The sequence below is a fragment of the Pinus tabuliformis genome, chromosome 2_1 (genome assembly GCF_031772625.1).
Source record: "Pinus tabuliformis cultivar Carrire ecotype Pingquan chromosome 2_1, CPIR1, whole genome shotgun sequence".
Classification (NCBI taxonomy): Eukaryota; Viridiplantae; Streptophyta; class Pinopsida; order Pinales; family Pinaceae; genus Pinus; species Pinus tabuliformis.
Window position 1 is genome coordinate 885035546 of NC_142299.1, and position 22701 is coordinate 885058246.

Genomic DNA, 22701 nt, shown 5'->3' on the forward strand with positions numbered 1-22701 from the left:
CCCCTTCTTTGGTAATTACCTGTGAATTATGTTGGCTTCTCTTACTTCTTTGTTATATTATGTTTCATCAAGCAATTACCAATTTATGTGTATATGAATATCACAAGAACAAGAGACACAAGATGTAGGCAGACAGCCAGGGCAAAACCCCTATAAGGGGAAAACCCAGTCGAAATTCTTCCTTCAATAGATTCAAAGACAAGATGAGATAGTCCAAGACTCTTTTGACCTAGACACAGATTTCCTCCAATCACCAAGTCAACCCTTCCTTCTTCTCCAAGTGATGTTCTCCTAGTAGCGACTTCAACCTAGAATTTCGACCTGGCAGTAGAAGAATTTCAGCCTCCCCAACAACAGAACTTCGACCCCAACAACAAAACTTCGCCTTGCAATAGAATTCAGAGTTTCGCACCCAACAATAGCCCACTAACTTCGCACATGTGAGAGAAAGATAGCCCAAAACTTTTACTTTGTCTTCTTTTGCAAACTTCTTCCTTCTCTTGGAATTTCGCTCCTTTTACTGTCTTTCTTTCTTGTGTATCGAACTTGTTGAGTGAGTTAGCAAATGGATGGAACTGCCTGTCTATATATACCATAGCCTCTTCTATGGGTCGAATTTCCCTATTGTAGGCCGACTTCATCATCATAGAGCTGACTTGGTGTGGAGGTGTCAAATGACCTTTTTGACTAAAAAATAATTCTTTTTACATAATACAAAAGCTCAAGAAGGGTCTAATAAAATTGACAATGACTATTGACTCAATATAAAACCTAAAAGCCTACAATGGAGGCTTTGACCTATAAACATGATGACCCAAGCATGAAACCCATGATTTAATAACTCATTATAAAATTTCTTTTGACAAATAAATTACATTATACAATTATGAAAACCGAATCTAGTTACGTTCTTCAACACTCTCTCTTAACTAGGGAGGTATTCATAAATATATATAAGTAAATGGAAGATCTCAAAAACACATGAACTATGAAGAGTTCAGGCACACTCAGTGCCACGGACTAGATACCTGACCAGGGTTATCTATCCGGGTGGGACTAAGATGGACTAAAGTTTTCAGCCAGTCTAGGTACCATCAAGCTTACTAACTAACCATCAACCCAGGGATCTAGGTGCGTATCCAAGGTCAGAGCTCCAAGACCAACGCCACCCTCCCTCTTCGGGATCAGGACATCAAACACACATAGGCCAACCAGATGTCCTCCCAAGCATCTGCCATTAGATGCTTCATCTCTCTTTATCAACTAAACCTGCAATGTCAACCAAACCAAGCATGCTTCTAAAATACTCAAACTTTTGATTCAGAAGAGACTTTGTCAGCACATCAACTACCTTCTCACCTGTTGGAATATACTGTAGCTTTACGACCCCATCTTGTACTAAACTTCTAATGTAGTGGTGCTTGTTGCTGATATGCTTCATCCTTACATGGAATATAGGGTCTTCAGACATCTTGATGCTGCTTTGATTATCACATTTTATTATAGTAGGATCCAGAGGCTTTCTAAACAAATCTGACAAGAGTTTTCTTAACCAAACAACTTCCTTTCCTACTTCACATGCAACAATGTATTGAGCTTTGGCACTACTTAATGCAACATGATTTTGTTTTCTACTCATCCATGAGATCATTGCAGTGCCCAAACTAAAACATCCACTGGTAGTGCTTCTGCCATCAGTCTCACTGTCACCCTAATCTGAATCTGTGAAACCTGTCAACTTAACTTCCTTTCCATCATATTTTAGGCAGTGATGTATGGTGCCACAAAGATTTCTAAGAATATGCTTAGCAACTATCCAATGGTCATGACGAGGCTGCAACTGAAATTGAGTAAGAATATTTACAACAAAAAATATATTAGGTCTTTTATTTACTAGAAACATTAGAGAGCCCACCAACTTAACTTACGATAGCTAGTAGGATTGACGAGACTGGAGTCAAAGCTTCTCAACTTCTTGAGATTAGTGATCATGGGAGTAGTCATAGGCTTGGAATCCATCATATTGAATTTCTGTAAAATCTTGATTATGTATTTACCTTGACCCAGATATATTTCTCTAGGTTTCTGCCAAACTTCCAAACCCAAGTAATAGTGCATAAGTCCCAGATCTTTCATTTCGAATTCAACTACCAACATCTTCTTGCATTCTTGTATTCTGTGCTCCACACCTATAATAAAAAAATCATCTACATAAAGTAGTATAATGACTGGTTCATTGTTCACTACCTTAATGTAGAGATTTGGATCTGCAGAACTTTTGACGAACCCAATTCTTAAGAGATATGCATCCATCCTTGCATACCATGCCCTAGGAGCTTGCTTTAAACCATATAGGGCTTTCTTAAGTCTGCAAACATGTGTGTCCTTGCTATTTATTTCAAAGCCTTCCGGTTGTTCAATGTATACTTCTTCATTGATGGTCCCATTTAGAAAAGCTGTTTTTACATCCATTTGATGAATATTCCATCCCATTGTAGCAACTAGCGAAACCAAAGATCTTATAGTAGTATACCTAGCAGTAGGTGCAAAGGTTTCTTCATATTCTATACCTTCCTTTTGAGAGAAACCCCTTGCAACAAATCTAGCTTTGTATTTATCTATACTTCCATCGATCACATGTTTGATTTTGTAAATCCATTTTGAAGTGACAACTGATTTGTCCCTTGGCCTAGGAACGATTTCCCAGACTCCATTCTTCATGATGGATTGATATTCTTCTTGCATCGCCTTCTTCCATTCTTCTTGATGAGCAACTTCTTCAAATGTAGTTGGTTCAACTTCTATCAATTTTTTCATGTATGCTGCATATCTTGAATATATTTAAGGTCTTTTGGTTTCTCTAAAAGTTCCTTTAGCAGCTCCATGTCCTTTGGCATCTTCAAGAGTAGCTTTCAACCAATTTGGCCTCTTCCTTGTTTTGGGTATGATCATAGGTTGAATCGGCTCACTTGGTCCTTCATCTTCTTCTTCTTGGTTAGGAGTTGTCTCATCATGATGTTTTTCTTCTTCAAATAGTGGTGTATCTTTGTCATCAGAATCAATTGGAATATCCTTGGATCTCTTGTAGACATGATTCTCATCGAACATAACATCCCTGCTTACTTCAATTTGTCTTCCTTCCTTAATGTATATCCTATATGCCTTTGAAGAAAGATTGTAGCCAACGAATATCCCTTTGATGCTTGTAGAATCTAGTTTCTTTCACTTGTCCTTTGGAACATGGATGTATGCGGGACACCCAAAGATTCGAAGATGGTCCACACATGGCTTCTTCCCTGTAAATGCTTCTTCAGGTGTCATATTCTCAAGAATTATACGAGGACTTCTATTTTGTATATATACTATTGTCATAGGTGCTTCACTCCATATAAACTTTGGAAGGTCTTGATCAAATATCATAGTTCGTATGCATTGTTCAATTGTTCTATTTTTCCTTTCTATAACTCCATTTTGTTCAGCATTATAAGGAACAATGAGCTCCCTCTTAATACCTTCTTCTTTACAATATGCAACCAATTCTTTTTAAGTGTGTTCCCCACCATTGTCGGATCTCATGGTCTTTATCTTTCTTTCAGTTGAGGTCTCTACTTCAAATCTAAACTCCTCAAATTTTTCAAATACTTCATCCTTTGTCTTGAGAAGGTAGAGCCATGTCTTTCTAAAGTGATCATCAATGAAGGTCACATGATAAAGATGGCCTCCAAGTGATTTGTTAGACAAAGGCCCACACACATCAGAATGAATGAGGTCTAATATTTCTTTAGACATTGTATCACTGCTTGTGAAATGCTTCCTTGTATTCTTTCCCAAAGCACATCCCTTACATACTCCTTCATGATTTTCTTTGATGTTAAGGATGCCATATACCATTTGATTGAGAGAGGGAATGCCATATATCTTGTAGTGTAGATGCCCATATCTTCTATGCCATAGTTCTATGGGATTGATTTCCATGTGAACTAGAGCTTGAGGAGATGATGTTATAACTCTATATAGTATTCCTTCACGAACTCCAATAACTTTTGCCTTTTAAACGCTTGAATCCTTTCCCCAAACCAATAATTTACCATCTACAAAAGCAACTCTATCCCCTTTATCTTCTAAACAAAAAATTGAAAGTATTCTTTTTCAAACCTGGAACATAGAGTATATTGTTGAGGTCTAGCTTCACTCTATTTTCCAGCTTCAAAGATGTAGATCCAAGGCCTTTGACTGCATAATTGTTATTGTCTCCTAGCTCCACTACACGAGATGATTGTTCCTTTGATAGAGTATGAAGTTATTTGCTTTCTCCTGTCATATGTCTTGATGCTCCACTATCAATGATCCATGCATTGTCATCATCAAGAGTACTTGTAAGTGCAACCAATAATCCTTCGCTTTTGACCTTCTTAGATAGGTTGTAGATGATCCTTCCAATCCAGCTTCTTGCAATTCTTATGATATTGAATCCCATCTTCAAGTAACTTGTTATAGAGGTAGTAGCCTTCCTTTTCAAGCCAACAAAGTGATCTCCAACCTTTTTCGACCTTAGCTTTGATACCATGTTGAGAAATCAATGCTAGTAGTAATTAGGGTTTGATTCCTCTTCTTTGATAATTACTTGTGAATTATGTTGGCTTCTTTTACTTCTTTATTATATTATGTTTCATCAAGCAATTACCAATTTATGTGTATATGAAGATCACAAGAACAAGAGACACAAGATGTAGGCGGACAACCAAGGAAAAACCCCTATAAGGGGAAAACCCAATCAGAACTCTTCCTTTAGTAGATTCAAAGACAAGATGAGATAGTCCAAGGCTCTTTTGACCTCAACACAGACTTCCTCCAATCACCAAGTCAACCCTTCCTTCTTCTCCAAGTGATGTTCTCTCAGTAGCAACTTTGACTTTGAATTTTGGCCTAGCAACAACATAATTTCGGCCTCCCCAACTGTAGAACTTCGACCCCAACAACATAACTTTGACCTGCAGTAGAATTCAGAATTTCGGCCCTAGCAATAGCCCAGTAACTTCGCACATGTGAGAGAAAGATAGCCCAAAACTTTGCCTTCTTCCGCAAACTTCTTCCTTCTCTTCAAATTTTGCTCCTTTTACTGCCTCTCTTTCTTGTGTATCGAACTTGTTGAGTGCGTTAGCAAATGGATCAAACTGCCTGTCTATATAGCCTCTTCTATGGGTCGAATTGCCCTAATGTAGGCCGACTTCATCATCTTAGGGCCGACTTGGTGTGGAGGTGTCAAATGACTTATTTGACTCAAAAATAATTCTTTTTACATGCTACAATAGCCCAAGAAGGGTCTAATAAAATTGACAATGACTCTATTAACTCAATAAAACCTAAAAGTGTTAATTTTTGGTATGTTCTATGCTTAGCGCAATTTACTTCAGTTTTCCATATTAGCCCAATGTCAATATTTAGATTAGCAATCACATCAGCATGATAGTAAAAGTGCAAATAGAACATAAACATAAACAACAGAAGACAAGCCAAGACAAGAGGACACAAGATGTGGCACCAGCCAGGGACAAACCCCAATGTGGGGAAACCCTTGATCAATTCTTCTTATATTCTTCAATAGTTCAGCAGAGAGATAGAGATAGAGTACAATGATTTGGAGTCATTGCTTGACTTGCCAAATAGGAGATCTAACATAAAGGATCCTCACAATGAAGATGATACAATGAAGTTGCAAATCTGATACCAAGGACTGCAGCGCTGAACTCAGGTGAGGGCATACTTATCAGTCCTCATTCTTCAACTGATTCTCCAAGGTGATTCCATCACCACGCTGCTTCTCAACTCAGTAATACTAACCCTTGACAATGGCTCTGTCCATCTCATATTACAACAACAACATACAACCCTCCAATAGTCATCAAGATAGCCTTAGATCTCAGCAGTATTATCTCACAAGACAACTCCTAGATTATGCTGATGATCTGGGCATATATAAGCCCTCAAACAATCATACGAAATACTTGATTGTGGTGTTATGGCCTGCGGCCTAACACACAGTTTTCCTGTAGCTTCTAGGCAGCACAAACATTATTCTTAGTTACCCCAATAGATCTGATCCACTGCTCCTTTAACTTGGCCTTCTTACAAGAATAAACCAGCCTCACATAGTCACGAAAGGGATGTCCAAACAGTCCCTTAACCCATTCCTGTTTCAAGCTGCATTAGGGTTCCTTTTACTGCGGCTAGGGCACAACAGAATTGCAGCTAGGACACCTTGCTTGGACTGTGGTTAGTACTCTCTGTTTGGACTGCGGCTAGCTGTGGATAGGAGGCTCTTTGAACAGCGGATCAGGTCCCCTTTTACCAGCGGATTAGGGCCTCCTCATTACAGCGTATAGGGCTTATGTTCCACTATTGATCAACCCTCCTTTCGCTGCGGATGAGGCTTCTTCATAACTGCGAATTAGGGCATCACTAAACAACAAATTAGAGTTCCCTTTTAGGCTGTGGATTTATGCCTCCTTTGATTGCGACCAAACCTCTTCCTTGGCTACTGCTAGAGCTCTCCTTAAATGTGGCTAAGGCTCCTCTTTTACCAACGGCTAGGGCTTTTTTCATGACTGTGTCTATGCCTTCTTGGTGACTGATTAGGGCATCACTTGACCCTCCTTTCTCTGCGGCTAGATGACTCCCTTCTTGGACAGCGTATGGTCTTTCCTTAGGCCTGAAATTAGGTCTCCTTCCTTCATTGCATCTAGATCTCATTAGGGCAGCGTATAGGTCTCTCCATGGCTGAAGCTTGATCTTCATTCGGGCAGTGTAGCGGCCTCCTTCATGGCGCAGCGTATAGGGCACTCCCTCTAGATCTCTCTTTCACCATAACCCAATCAAATGAAGAGAGAGATCACAAGAGGTGTGTGTCACAAATGACTAGCAAGCCACCTTTATTTATAGAGCAACATTGGGTTAAGTTGGGGTTAATTTGGTCGCTGGCCAACCTTGACAATTTGTCAAGTAATACAAATAAATTCATATCTCCATGAATAGATGACAGAATCAGATGATCTTTAAATCAATCCTACACCTCTTGACGAGAGGAATCCAAGAAAAATATCAGCTGCCATAAATAAGAAGACCCACATGGAGTTTGGCCCTAGTTGCCAATTTTAACACTCCCTCTCAACTAGGGAGAACTCCATTTGCTAGATTGTACTTTTTCTGCCATCAATGCAATGCCTTGCACTGATCTGCTCTACTGAATCATGAAGAAGAAGAAGTGATCGAGAATGTATCATACCATTCTCTACTGACCCGAAGTCAGTCCCATATAAAGAGAGTGTCTCATACCACTCTTATTGATCCGAAATCAGTTCCAAATAAAGAGAGTGTCTCATACCACTCTTATTGATCCGAAATCAATTCCAAATAAAGAGTGTCTCATACCACTCTTACTGACCCGAAGTCAGTTCCAATTGATCCCAGATCAATATCATCCTAGCATAGGGAGTACGGTAGTACCGTAGTACATGATGCGTCCATCGGTAGTATTATGGTCCCTATCCTCATTTCCCTGCTCATTGGCCAGATGAGAGGTACTTCCCATGAGTCCCAGACTGCATGGGTAGGATGTCTCAGCAGGAGAAGGATGAACCACCCATCCTGCCTACATGTTGCCATGGGGTATCCTAGGGGAAGGCTGAACCACTCACACTGTATACAACAGATCAATAGGGTAAGGCTGAACCACTCACCCTATGATTGTGTCTCAGCAGGAGAAGGATGAACCACTCATCCTGCCTACATAGCAAACCACTAGGGGAAGGCTGAACCACTCACCCTATGGTTGCTCATTGCTCCAAGAAGTACCCCCAAGCCCCCTAGAGCTCCCAGAGCTCAATGTCCATATCATACAGGACCCTCAGGAGAGGGTCTCTCCACGACTCCTAGTCGTTCTCGAAAAGTCAAGAATTTGACCTTTCCCAGGGGCTTCATCTGAATATCGACGACCTGCACATCAGTCCTAGAGTGATGGAGCCTTCTTGCTCCCCGTTGTACCATATCCCAGATAAAGTGGTACCTGATGTCTATATGCTTGGAGCGATCATAGAACACGGGATTCCTCAACAATCAAATCCCACTCTGGTTGTCACAGAAGATCACGGTGGTATCCAGCACGTGTCCAAATAGCTCACTGAAGAGCTTCCACAACCAGATAGCTTTACAAGAGACCATACTCGTAGCTATGAATCCGGCCTCAACAGTGCTCAAAACAACCGACTTCTGCTTCCTGCTCATCGAAGCAGAACCCAAAGAGAACCAACACCCAAAAGTGCTCTTGTGATCCATCACACTGCATGCCCAATCAGTCTCAGAATAACAATGCAACCTCACAGCTCTGGCAGTGTATCTCAGTCCATGAGTGATTGTGCCCTGAAGATATCTCAGAAGATTCTTGGCACCAATCCAATGCGAGTGATGAGGCTTAGTCATATGTTGGCTCAACATGCTAACTGCAAAGCATATATTCAGATGGGAGTTCACCAAGAACATCAATGCTATTATGAGTTTATGAAACTTAGAGGCATTTCCCAAATCAGGTCCGACAACACTACCGCATAACCTTTTAAAGTTAAGCTCCATCGGGGTAGTCACAGGCTTGCAGTCCACCATTCCACATTAGGAATCCAACTCCCTCTTACTTTTGCAAATTAGAGGGTTTGTACCTGTCAAAAAGAGATTGTCCACATAAAGTATCAGTATGAGAGGTCTATCATCCACAACCTTAAAGCAATGGTTTGGATCGGCTTCATTCTTAGTGAATCTCAACTTCATCAGATAGTTGTCAATCCTCTCATACCAAGCTTGGGGTGCTTGCTTTAAATCATAGAGAGCTTTCTTCCACCTGCATACATGAGATTCCTGATCATGAATCTCAAACCCCTTTGGTTGTTTCACATTTGAGATCTTGCTATTACATGAGGGGAATGGTCCCCTTGTAAGTTTTCCTTCGGTACATCTCGGACATGTACCTTCATGCTCTTCTTTGAATTCAGGCATCCCTATCACCATCTGTCTCACATCGGGTAGGGCCTTATAATGAAGATGGGCAGACCTCTGGTGCCATTGAAGAGATGTGTCACACGACATGCTCCCCAATGGACTTCCTGCAACTTGATACAACGTGCCAACCCTGAACTCAAGAGTAAAAGCATCTTCAAAGTTCCTTTTCCAAACACGTACTTTTACATCGATGAATGCCATCTTGTAACCTTTGTCTTCCATTGCCGAAATGGACACCGGGTTCTTCTTGAGATCAGGTACATAAAGAAGTTCTTGTAAATGAATCGAGTTACCCTAATCCAATTGAAGAGTAACATTCCCTACACCCTTTACGGGATAGGTGGCATTGTCTCCAAGAATAATCTGCAAGTTTGTTTCCTTCTCTATCAGATAGGAGAGAGCTTCCTTGTATTCGGAGAAGTGTCTTGAGGCACCACTATGAATAAGCCAATTTCCCAAAGAGTCTGGAGGAGAGGTAGTGGAGAGGGCCGATATATGATAATACTCCTTTTGCTTATCAGAAACAACATTTGATTCTTCATACCTGGAGTTCCTTGCTTTCTTGGAGAGTCAACCATTTCCTTGATGCCCTGCATTCCTTTTTCCTTTGCCATTCTACCTGTCATTCCTTCGATTACTGAAGATGCCTTTGGAACGATTGTGATCATCATTAAGTGATGTGTCCCTTCTACTTGGACACTCCTTTACATAATGGCCAAACTTATTGCAAGTAAGGCATATGCCCTTCCTTTCACCCTTAGATCCGGACATTCCGTTCTTGCTTGTTGATGGAATCTTTGATAATCTTCTTCGCTTCCACTTCATCTTTGGAGAAGCCGGTGCATTTGATGGAGGCTCATGGATTTTACCCTTCCCGAAATTCAGCATTGCTCTTCCACTGTTAGATCCAGAGACATCTTCCATCCGTGATAGTCAGACTTTCCACGGAGCTTGTCTTCAGCAGGGAAGAGGGATGAGGAACCTATTGAGCCTTTGACCTTGTCCAACTGTCTTCGGTGATTGCTCTTTCACTCTTGCTTGGGATTTGTCTTCACCTCACCTCTGATACCATGTTAATTTTTGGTATGTTCTATGCTTAGCGCAATTTACTTCAATTTTCCATATTAGCCCAATGTCAATATTCATATTAGCAATCACATCAGCGTGATAGTAAAGTGTAGATAGAACATAAACATAAACAACAGAAGACAAGCCAAGACAAGAGGACACAAGATTTGGCACCAACCAGGGACAAACCGCAATGTGGGGAAACCCTTGATCAATTCTTCTTATATTCTTCAATAGTTCAACAGAGAGATAGAGATAGAGTACAATGATTTGGAGTCATTGCTTGACTTGCCAAATAGGAGATCTAACATAAAGGATCTTCACAATGAAGATAATAAAATGAAGTTGCAAATTTGATACCAAGGACTGCAGTTCTGAACTCAGGTGAGGGCATACTTATCAGTCCTCATTCTTCAACTAATTCTCCAAGGTGATTCCATCATCATGCTGCTCCTCAACTCAGTAATACTAACCCTTGACAATGGCTCTATCCATCTCATATTACAGTAGCAACATACGGCCCTCCAATAGTCATCAAGAATCAAGATAGTGTTAGATCTCAATAGTATTATCTCACAAGACAACTCCTAGATATTGTTGATGATATGGGCATATATAAGCCCTCAAACAATCATACGAAATACTTGACTATGGTGTTATGTCCTGTGGCCTAACACACAGTTTTCCTGTAGCTCACAGACAACACACACATTATTCTTAGTTGCCCCAATAGATCTGATCCACTGCTCCATTAACTCAACCTTCTTACAAGAATAAACCAGCCTCACATAGTCACGAAAGGGATGTCCAAATAGTCCCTTAACCCGTTCCTGTTTCACGTTGCATTAGGGTTCCTTTTACTGCGGCTAGGGCACAACAGAATTGCAACTAGGACAGCTTGCTTGGACTGTTGTTATTACTCTCTGTTTGGACCGCGGCTCGCTGTGGATAGGAGGCTCTTTGAATAGTGGATCAGGTCTCTTTTTACCAACGGATTAGGGCCTCCTCATTATAGCGTATAGGGTTTATGTTTCACTGTTGATCAACCCTCCTTTTGTTGTAGATAAGGCTTCTTCATAACTGCGAATTAGGGCATCACTAAACAACAGATTAAAGTTCCCTTTTAGGCTACACATTTATGCCTCCTTTGACTGCGGCCAGACCTCTTCCTTGACTATTGCTAGGGCTCTCCTTAACTGCGGCTAAGTCTCCTCTTTTACCAGCGGCTAGGGCTTTCTTCATGACTGCATCTATGCCTTCTTGGTGACTGATTAGGGCATCACTTGACCCTCCTTTCTCTGCGGCTAGATGACTACCTTCTTGGGCAGCGTATAGGTCTCTCCTTAGGCCGCAATTAGGGCTCCTTCCTTCACTGCGTCTAGATTTCATTAGGGCAGTGTATAGGTCTCCCCATGGATGAAGCTTGATCTTCATTGGGGAAGCGTAGAGGTCTCCTTCATGGTAGCGTATAGGGCACTCCCTCTAGATCTCTCTTTCACCAAAACCCAATCAAATGAAGAGAGAGATCACAAGAGGTGTGTGTCACAAATGACTAGCAAACCACCTTTATTTATAGTGCAATGTTGGGTTAAGTTGGAGTTAATTTGATTGCTGGCCGACCTTGACAATTTGTCAAGTAATACAAATAAATTCATATCTCCATGAATACATGATGGAATCGGATGATCTTGAGATCAATGAGAGGAATCCAAGAAAAATATCAGCTGCCATAAATAAGAAGACCCACATGGAGTTTGGCCCTAGTTTCCAATTCTAACAATAAGCCTACAATGGAGGATTTGACCTATAAACATGATGACCCAAGCATGAAACCCATGTTTTAATAAGTCATTATAAAATTTCTTTTGACAAATAAATTACATTATACAATTATGAAGACCGAACCTAGTTACATTCTTCAACACTAATTGTGTAAGAGTACCCTTGTCGGTGAAGAGAAGATGTCTTTGCACTACTCCACGACCTTATTCATTTGCCTTTGCCGCGTAGAGTAGCCCTGTGTAGAGGGCATGGATGTGGCCACGATCTTTCCCTTTGAGAGCGAATAAGGAGGAAGACAAATTTCCTAGTCTGGGAGATGATCTTATGGCATTGTTTAGCAGAGATTAGAGAAATGGTAGTAGCCGCAGTTACCTTTGGTATCATATACAATTTTTTGTCCAAAGTAATAATAACAGTACAAGGTCTGGACGGATACAGAGATGAAGCTTCCACAAGTATGGTTGGCCCAACAAAACATCGCAAACTTCAAGGGGAGCAACATCACACAATACCTCATCTGTGAAAGGCTTGATGCTGTAGGGCCAATGGCACTACTGGCTGGCACGAAGATCTCGTGCTTGGTGGAGCCACACTATGGTGTATGGCTGTGGGTATGGTGTTGTCAACAGACCCAACCGCTTAACAACCTTTTCTGAGATGAGGTTCTTTTGACTCCAACGATCGACAATGAAAGCAACAGAGCCCCCTTCACCCACATTTGTGAGTGGATGAGATGCTCACCTTCCCTCGGATCTTCAAGCTCACTTTGCTGGACCTTGGTGGTAGCAACAGTGGCACTGAGTTTTGCATCGATGATCTGTTTTCCTTTGTCGGGATCTGGTTCAAAGTCGGAACTTGCATCTAAATTTAAGGCTTTCATCTCGACCACTAGTGACTTCTTTGCACGACACTCATTTGTGTGAGTGGGGCTCTTGTCTTTCTTTGTCTCCCCATTACTATTCTTTGCTTGCGGCTTCAACGAGTTGTCCTAGGTCGTTCCACTTTGGATTTGTCCTCTGTTCTGCGGTTTGGGGGTGTCTTGTCTTGCTTCGGATTCACAGGTCCAAAGCTTTCCTTCTTTTGTTTAAATTTTTGCCTTATTTTGGTAGCATATCGGTATGCTGTGCCAAGTGAGCAAATTTCAAGGAACTCCATTTTTTTTTGGATGTATTTGTGTAGACAACCGCGATACTTGAGCACCAAATGTTGCTCAAAATCCTTGATACCCAACTTTGTGCGCAAGGTATGAAAGATATTCATGAACTCTAGCACTTCTTGATCCCTTTCCTACCATAGTGTGGTCCATTTTATGTACTTGTCTTCGTAGCTTCCAACAGGGTAATACTGTTCCTTAACAACATCTTGGAAAGAGTCTCAAGAGGTTGCTACTGAAAATAGTGGAGATTCCTCCTCGAAACTTTGCTCACAATAAGTTTTCCACTAGTCCTTGACATGGGGGCGGCCTTTAGGAGTGCAAAAGTAATATTTTCTCTATTAGAAAAATTATGGACTGAAAAATATCCTTCCAACAGATTTAACCATTTATTTAGAGCATCCGTGTTTATTTGTCCTTCAAATATATGAATATCAAAATTAAATTGTACCTTGAAGGGGCGACGCCTTTGAAGTGACTGCTGGATGAATATGCGTTGCATGTTGGTATCTGTTGAAGGATTTGGGAAAAATTATCCATCATCTTGTTCCTTTGTCGCTCGAGGGCTTCTTCGAACAACAATTTTTTAGGATCTCCTGCTCCCTCGTCTTTCTTTTCTTTTGCTATGGGAGGCCATCGGGGTCCGGCAAGGCCGGTCTTGCAAGGGTTCAAGTAGTTCGAGTCCCTACTCCTTATACCCCGACCTCATTGCGGACATGCATAGAAAAACAGAGAGAGCAAACCGCTATGATACCACTATTCCAGATTTATGAAGGAACGAAATGGAATACATATTGAAAACAAAAACACAAAGATACAGTGAAACTGAAATTCAATTAATAAATAGAAATGTTGAAACTATTTACATGCAGAAAGAAAGCAAACTAGCTTGAACGGTGGTACCGTATGTCTGAGAAGAGATGTGACAACTACAGGCCTTCTGAACTATGTTACTATGAAAATTTCTGAATCTAACAAACCAGAAATCCTACTGCAGTAAACTGATTTGCATTACCTACTTGTGTTCTTCATTTAACAAGTTATTTTCAGAAATATTCAAAAAATATTAATGTAAATACACTGCAGCCTACACCACCATACAGATCAAGTACTGAAAAATAAATGAGACAACCATACTAAGGACACTTATTTTTGGACTAAACGTCCCCGAAAAAACCCAATGTGGAAAAACCGGTGTAGTAGCTCTTAGGGTTTTCTATTATTAAGCACAAGTTTTGAACACAAATTTTGGTTGCCCTCCTAGCAAACCAGTGGCAGAGAAGTACAATGGCGGAGAACCTGAGTGAGTTTTACCTCACTTCAAAGTTCACACAATAGAATCTAGCTAATCCGACAACAAAACTGCCTGGCCCCTGCTACAATTGCGCTGCCCCTTCGCAGTAACTGCGTGGAGCTCTTTGAGGCTCTACGTCAGCGCTTCTGCTCATTGCGTCAGCTTTCCCAGTTGTTCTGGTAGTTCCCGGCAGTTCCGACTCTCTGCGTGGAAGGCAATTTTCTCCCTTCACACTGGACCTTTTGGCTCTGTGTCAAGGCTGTGTGGGCCCAAACTGGCCCAACGTCAATTCTCTTGGCTACTGCGCTGCCTCCACAAGCTTCTCTCTGTCTGTATTCCCGAACTATCACTGCCCCTCAGCTGCAAGATCTCCCCAATCGATTTCCCTCTTAAGAACTCACCTAAGAAAATTGATTTCCTCAATCTTTGTTTGTGTCTTCTCCAACTGACCCCAAACCTCCATTTATACTTTTCTTGTTGAGAAATCAACGACTGTCATCTAATCTCTAATCAACGGCTAAGATTAAGTTAGATTTGATCCTCGTCTCATAGAAGCTTCTCACCCATATTTCATTAATACCCATTAATATTTTAATTTTTCTAAGTTTAGACTTAGGAACCAAAATATTAATTATTTTAATAAAATATAATCCGGGTGGAATTTCTCCAAACGATTTCTGGGTCTTGGAGATCTCATGTGTTCTAGCCCCTCCACAAAATTTCGGAGCTAGGGCACATCCAATGCTACCCAAAAATCAACAGTTACAATGAGGCTTTGATGCCTTTTTATCATGAAGAAACAATGAGAAGCCCTAAATATCCAAAATCCTAACCTTAGCAGATGAAGCACCAAAGATTTATGGGCCTTGATGGGATAAGTTGGAATGTCAACTTCTCGGGGTCATAACTTTGACATACAATCTCTGTCTAGCGCGCACGATAGTTTGTTAGAAAGGTCTATCTAAGGATAACAACTTTTGACTGCAAATGATAGTCTTTGACTTATGCTTCCCCGTTTCCCCAAAAAACGCGTTTTAGGGCCTCAAAAAAGCTCCGAAAGTTCAAGATCTGAAAACTGCCAAAAATAAAAAACTACTGAAATATGAAATTGTGCTGAGCCAAGTGGAATAGGTGGGTGGCCACCAATATCCACCTGGATCAGCTCTAGTCTGAAGTGCCTAGGGACTTGTGCATCTCTAAGATAATCTTGGGAGTTATCTCTCTTTCCTCGCAAGGGGAAATATGCTAGGAAACTGCTATGCTTGCAGTTAGATGATGCAGCCTCTTTTAGACCCATTGTCCAGTGCTGAAAACACTTTGCAAAAATGAAAGATAACCCAAGTAGTTAGCTCAAACAATTGTTACCAATATTGTTGGGCATTTGATAGGTCCATGTCGGCAGGTTCCATTTTGAATCCCCCTTATGTGAGGTGAATTAGTTTATATTGATGGGTTTACTAGGGATGCTATCTATGAATGTGGGGAAACATTCCTTGGGTTTCACATGAGGTTTTCCTTGGAAAGAAAAGTGAGGTGCATTAGTCTATACCGATGATTTTATTAGGGATGCCCTCTGTGAATGTGGGGATACATTCCTTGGATTTCCACGTGTTTCTTTGGAAAAAGAAGTGTCTGAAATAATATTGACATAGGTTTAATTACTAACAATTTATAATTTTTTGAATAGTCAAGCAACATGGTAGATATTATCAGCAAAATCCATGAAATAATATTTGAAATATAAAAAAATTTAAAATATAGAACAGTCTGAGGAGTATCATGGGAAATTGTGTCAATAAGACCAAAACATCAAATATAGATGACCATAAAATGTTGCCATGGCAATCATTTTGAGTGCTTCTTGCTAGCCTTTTTGTTTGACCACAGAACTCTGTTAAAATGCAGTGCGCATGCATAGGAAAGATGAATGTCTCTACAATGTATGTGTGCCTTCATATGTTTATGCACAAATTAGTCCACCTGGAGAAATATCTGATACATAAAAGATGGGTGACTTTTCTATCAAAATTTGAGTTGAATGTTAATAGTAGTGACTGAATTATACTTTTGTGTGTTACATTTTCAAGAGCGTGCAAAGGCTTTGGCAATCCAAGTTGAAGGAGAAGCTATTCCTCTAGACAAATTGGATCACTTCCATCCAGAAACTGGAATGGTTCTTGCAAACACAACATCAATGGGGATGCAGCCAAATGTCAGCCAGACACCTATATCTAAGGTTTGACATATCCAAAGAGATTATCTTAATTGTTACAAAAATATTTTGCTCATCAATGAAATATCTCTGTATTATTGACATAGAACATTTCCAGGATGGTTTCAATCAAACTTATGGCACCCTTCTATTTTAATTGGCATGCAATTGTTTCATGGCTAGATTATCATTACCAACGACTACGTTGTGCAGTCAGTATACTGTTGTGATATCTATTGATCATTTCTGATTTTCTAGATTGTGGCATTGTAGAATGTTAACGAATAATATACATTTATTAAATATGTTTGCTTAGTACTAGAAGTAACTGGTTTGGAATGCAAACACTTTTTGATGTTTGCGACTGTTTGTTCAGGAGGCTTTATCGTCATATGCTGTGGTTTTTGATGCTGTTTATACACCAAAATGGACGAGACTCTTGCAAGAAGCTGAAGCAACTGGATCTTTGGTTGTCAGTGGGCTGGAGATGTTCATAAGGCAGGCAATGGGGCAGTTTGAACTATTCACCGGCTGTAAAGGTAAGAGTGCTTTTCTACTCGTTAATCTCTATTATTGAAATTATTTGTTGGTAAGCTGTTGTTTCTTAATTCTAATAGTGACATTTATTACGCGCAGCACCTGAAAAATTGATTCGGGAAATAGTTTTGAAATATACTTGAGGACGTTCATATTGGAGATTGTTCAGCAGTATTGGTGCACAGCTGAAGTTGACATTTTCAGTGCTCTAAACTGTTGGAAATTTATAGGAAGTATGACGGTTTTTGAAGTCAATATATATAAACACAGCTTTCTGCTCCATTATTTTGTTATTGTTTTTTTATCACGAGAAAAAGAAGTTTTTTTGTGCATATTCTTTATCTGTAGTGACAACAGAATCACAGAGTGTGGAAATAGTATGAGACGGACCTCATCCAAATTAATTGTATTCTAATTCCTCTATTCAGTTTTCTCGCTTGTTGCTCCTATATGCTGCAATGCACTTGACATTGGTGGAGATGATTCATATATACTGTTCGAGTCTTCCCTTCACATTTCCTCACTTTAAGACTTCTATCCAAGCCAATGCACTTAGCATCAGCTGTAGTCTTTTATTAGGATCCTATTAAAACACTTGACACTGACTAGAATAAGATACAGGTACCTAATATAAACTTGCACAGACATTACTGAGAAAATTTGCAGAGAGAATAGATACTCGATATTATTCAAAATGTGTGAAAAAGAGATATAAAAGTGATGTATCTTGAGAGAGGTGTGCTGGTGAGAATCAACATTATGATATTATATAACTAAAAGAACATGTGAATTTATAACTCTAAGTCACTTTCTTAAACCATTAATTCAAAAGTACCATGCTAAGTACAGTGCATTCTAATAGGACCTTTAGACTCATATATGCTATCATTCTTCCTTAATGTCATATTGGAAACAAAAACCTGTCCCCCGAAATTACAAGCGTATTGTTTCAAAGATATTGGGATCCAGCATGTTGTAAAATATGTACATAGTCTGCCTCTAAATTGTTGAATGACGCAGCTCGAGATTCTTGCTTCAAATCAGTGATTGGATATGATGATAGTGAAGGTCAGACGCTGTAAATCCTCTTTTCTGCTGTCCACAACCCCTTATCCTGATCTGATCCATAATCGAAGGCCTATGGCCAAACGATTCACCTACATAGATCTCAATGCTGAATAATATTGACTGTGAACAAAAGGTTACATAGATCTCACTGCTGAATAATATTGACTGTGAACAGAAGGTTACAGTGACCTGCTGTGCATCAACAGTAACTGTTTTCTTTAACAAGTGTATGCTGCAGAATTAAACGCTGCAATCACATATATACAAGTAATATAAGAAAATACATTGGAGAAGCCTGCTATGGGATAACTCCAACTTCAAAATGGCTACTTTGCTCTTGTTATTGTTAATGGAGCTCTTATAAGTAGAAGCTTTTTCTATAAACAAAAGAAATACAATGTACAATGTCAATGCAGAACTCACTCTGATGAGATCTTTCCTGCGGTCCAATGAATTGGCTCCAATCTAAGTTGATATCTTCAAACTCTTTAGATAGTACAATCCCGTCAACTAGACCTTTGGATGATATTTTATCTCCTGTCACCTACTCATTGGTGGAACCTCCAGTGCAACCTTCGGTAGCTGCTTCCCAGTTGGACTCCTAGTCCATTGTAAACCTGTCATTATATTCTTGCTTTCTTGGTATCCAAAAGATCTGCGACCTTTCCAACCTTTTTCAGAACATGTCCAAGGCTTTAGTGAAAATACCCCACCATTGTTCTGTAGTGCTAATGGTTAATAACATATTAACATGTGGTTTCTCGTAAGAAGTCACAAGTTTGTAAAAAGTTGCAGGTTCAATTCCAAAGGGAAGAGTACGAATATTTTTGTAGACTCCCAAAAATCGCTGTGCAGAGTCTGGGACAAGGGGTCCCCCAATTTAGTGTAAGTGTATGTCGTGACTTTAAAAATAGATATTATTATTTTTATTTTGCACAGTTGGAAATATTGTATTTTTCTTAAACTGCCCTGTGGCATCTTTTGATCGGGCAAGGGCTCACACTTAGGGTGGCCACGTTGGCTGCCTAGTTTGATCGGGCAAGGGCTCATGTGTTGACACTTTGGGTGGCCACGTTGGCTGCTAGCTAGGCACAGGCCTACTTTGTATTTGGGCACCTGTTTACTCTGTTACGCGGAAGTATGAATGTGGAGTAATCATGTCTCATGCCCTGCATGCACTAGTGGAGCATGAAGCCTTTAGTCTCTGAGCGGAGGGTGACGCATCAAGCCTTTAGTTTCTGAGCGGAGGGTGGAGCATGAAGTTAGACCATGCTTTGACTCCTTCCCTTTCTTTGCATACGCTAGACTTTGCAGAGAGCGTGGAGGTAACTACTTCCGTGACATGACGAAAAGCTCAAAAAATCTGCATAGTCCATGTAGAGTGTAGACTTAACATTCCACTATGCATAACCAATTACTTCTGCAAAGACTTGTCTTCGCCATTTTATTTTATGTGTCCTCCCCTCGTGCAGAGTGTAGAGCACGGGGGCAACAAACTCCCATCCTTTTGTCCTGGCTTTAATTTTCAAAAGTGAAAATTTACAAGGGTTTTTGGGCACACATTGATTAGATACTTAATCACTTAATCATTTTAATTCTTTATGGATATAATCGGACCACACCACTATAGTGGGAGGCTTTTGGTCACCATGAACTTCCAAGGAAAGATGAATAAACTTGGCTTTTTTTATAGCACTTAGTTTTCTTCGAATTGGGTTCATAAACTCTCAAGTAAAGATGAATAAACTTGTTTGCAACTTGGTTTCTCTCATACCATTTAGCTTTCCTTGAACTTGGCCCCATTAGGTTAATTTGCCAAATTTATTGTTCTTTTTGATTTAGTGCTACATTTTTCTGCAAAATTGTGTCCAATTTTAAGTGCATTTGGTGCAAAATCTTCCATTGTAGATTGACCTTGTTGTTCTTCTTTCCATCTAGTGAAGATGGTTAAAACAATCTTAATTTTTCTGTGTTGATCATTGAATACATTCTCATATAAGAAGGTAGGCTTAGTTTGAAAGCATTATTATTGACTTGCTCAATGATTTAAAAAAGTCCATAACTTAGAGGCTTCAACTTCATAGCTATCTCTTGTAGAGATTCTTTAATGAGATAGAGCCACTTTGTCCCCAACAAAGAATTTGTGATCTATTCTATGTTGGCCATATTAGCTTACATCTCCATGACTCTTCTCAAATCTACACATACATTTTTAAATGAACCTACTTGATCTTTTGAATGAACTTGTTTATTTTCTTTGCTCCCTTTTGCATATCTTCTTGTTGAAATTTGTACTATACTACAAATTCAAAATTTCACCTCAACGTGAAGGTTCCTTGGCTCTATTTCTTCTGAACTTCTAGCCTTATGGCCAAATCTGAAATATAAATTACAAACATATAATTCACTCATTTTCAACCTAATACACAAGTCAATGCAAGAAAATAAATATCGAACAAGTGAACTTCAAGGGGACAATGTTTCTAGCCCCTAGAACACACTTCCCAATATAAACCATATCTGAAAAAGAACATATTACAATAGATTAATAAAATTTGTAAATTTTCCCCTTTAGTTAAAATCTACAAAATTTGCTCAACATTATGTCAAATTTGCATTTACTCATTAAATATCCAAGCACACAATTTTTGGATAGTGAAACATGCTATCTATATATTCTTATGGTTTCACTTGCTAGGGTTTAAAAAGCACGATTTGTACTAGTTTGAATTAAGCTATCGCGATATATATATATATATATATATATATATATATATATATATATATATATATATATATATCTCATGCTTTTTTAAACCATAGCAAGGGAAACCATAAGAAAACCCTAGCCATAAACTCTTTCAGTTAGAAATCACACTCAACTAAAGCTAGTTTCTTCACCAAGATCTACAAAAATCAAGTATATACATCGACAAGTTCTCCTTGGCATCTACACTTACATGCCATAAATGTACAAGAGGGATTAAGATAGTCTCCCGCTATCATTTTCACATCAAGGACTCCTAACAACATTATGGTTTCCAAATGCCACAAAATTCATCTTTTCTTGGAAGAACTACAAGAACAAGTATTCCCTTTGCTATTTTAGGTTTATGAAAACCATAGCTCCCATTGTCTTTTTAGGGAAAACTCTAACCCTAATCTTCTCCTTGAATCAACTCAAGAACCCTAGTGCTCAAAACAAAGAGGAGTACAAGTGAAAGACACAAGTTCACTCTAGCTTTCACATCTCTAATAATGATGTATGATGAATGAATGAAAAGACTGTCTCATCCCTTTATTTATGTGGAAGATGAGAGATGACAATAAAAATTATGTTGTTAAGGTCCACAACCAAACAACCTAACTAATCACTAGATAGGTCCACATGTGAAGTGCTCAAACTCTATGTGACATGTGTCAAGATCCAATGCATGCACATCCAATAAACAAGGGTCCCAAGGTGAGCGCTCAACAAGAAGTATCCAACGCTCCTCCAAAGGCCTCCAATTCTCCCTCCCAATCCATGTGCTTCTCTAGGTCCACTATATGTTCACGAATTCTTTCCACCCCAACCATCCTCAAGTTAAGCATAAGGCTCTATGCAGACAACCAAGTGTCCCTATGCTACTTAGGGCTTAATACCTTCCTTCAAGATGCTCTAGATGCCTAATGCTTCTCCAAATGGGTTGTCCTTCCAAGCAAGGAACCAAGCCCTCCAGGTGTGCTTCATGAAGAGTGTCATCATGCCACATAAGTCCCCAGAATTCTAAGTAAATGTGTCACATAGGCTTCAAGTCATGGTATAACATGCATGAGTAAATTATCTTTGATGTGTATGTTCATTATGTACTACCAAGGGTAGTCAACACTGTGCACCCCACATCACATGAAGCACCCCTAAGCATGATATGAACACTTTTGAAATAATTTCAAGAACCAACATTCCTTTTTTAAGAAGAAAGTGTTCACACAAAAGCATTGGTCTTCTCTATTAGCATCTCACTTAAATTTTCCATTTGCAAATATGTACCTAATGCAATCTCTAGTCGAAGGAAAGACATTGTCACCAAACATCTTTCTCCTCTAGCAAGGCATTCAACCTCACCTCAAACAACTAAAAGGTTCACAAATAGAAGAACTAAATTATCAACTTGATGAGAACTATGATATCAAAATGAGAACTCTAATCCTAGTAACTCATATATTTGTGTTAAATACATTTGAATCAACCATTGAATTCAAAAGCAGTGTTGTTAGTAGCACATTTTTCTTCTTCAAGATTAAAATTATAATTCTTTACAATCATGACCCTAATGTGGGTAACAAAATCTCTAAAATCAACCCTTGAACCGAAAAATTGTACTAACAATAGCACCATTCTTTCTTTGGGGGGTTAAAACTACAACATGTTTGAAACCGTGGATGCAAAAATTGGTATGGTTGCAACCAAAATCCTAAAATCATTCCCCAAATCAAAAGTGGCATTATGAATAAGATGCTTTTAGTTTTTTAGAGTTCTAAATAAAACTTATTTGAAAC

General features: G+C 39.5%; 1 protein-coding gene and 1 long non-coding RNA gene across 8 annotated transcripts in view; one reads left to right on the forward strand and one right to left on the reverse strand.

The window, feature by feature from the left end:
- Positions 1-17540, forward strand: part of LOC149203487 (bifunctional 3-dehydroquinate dehydratase/shikimate dehydrogenase, chloroplastic-like) — a 233068-nt gene extending 215528 nt beyond the window's left edge. For all 7 annotated transcript variants that reach the window (XM_089403456.1, XM_089403454.1, XM_089403455.1 and 4 more), the window contains 3 exons: positions 16430-16578; positions 16931-17093; positions 17191-17540. In XM_089403456.1, the coding sequence (XP_089259582.1) occupies positions 16430-16578; positions 16931-17093; positions 17191-17234 (356 nt within the window). In that variant the 3' untranslated portion in view covers positions 17235-17540. The remainder of the gene's footprint in view (positions 1-16429; positions 16579-16930; positions 17094-17190) is intronic.
- Positions 17541-18344: 804 nt separating this feature from the next.
- On the reverse strand, positions 18345-19650 carry LOC149203489 (uncharacterized). The gene is made up of 2 exons (XR_016253958.1): positions 18583-19650; positions 18345-18406 (listed from the first exon to the last, which is right to left on the reverse strand). It is a non-coding gene; the product is annotated as an uncharacterized LOC149203489 (long non-coding RNA).
- Positions 19651-22701: the final 3051 nt, after the last annotated feature.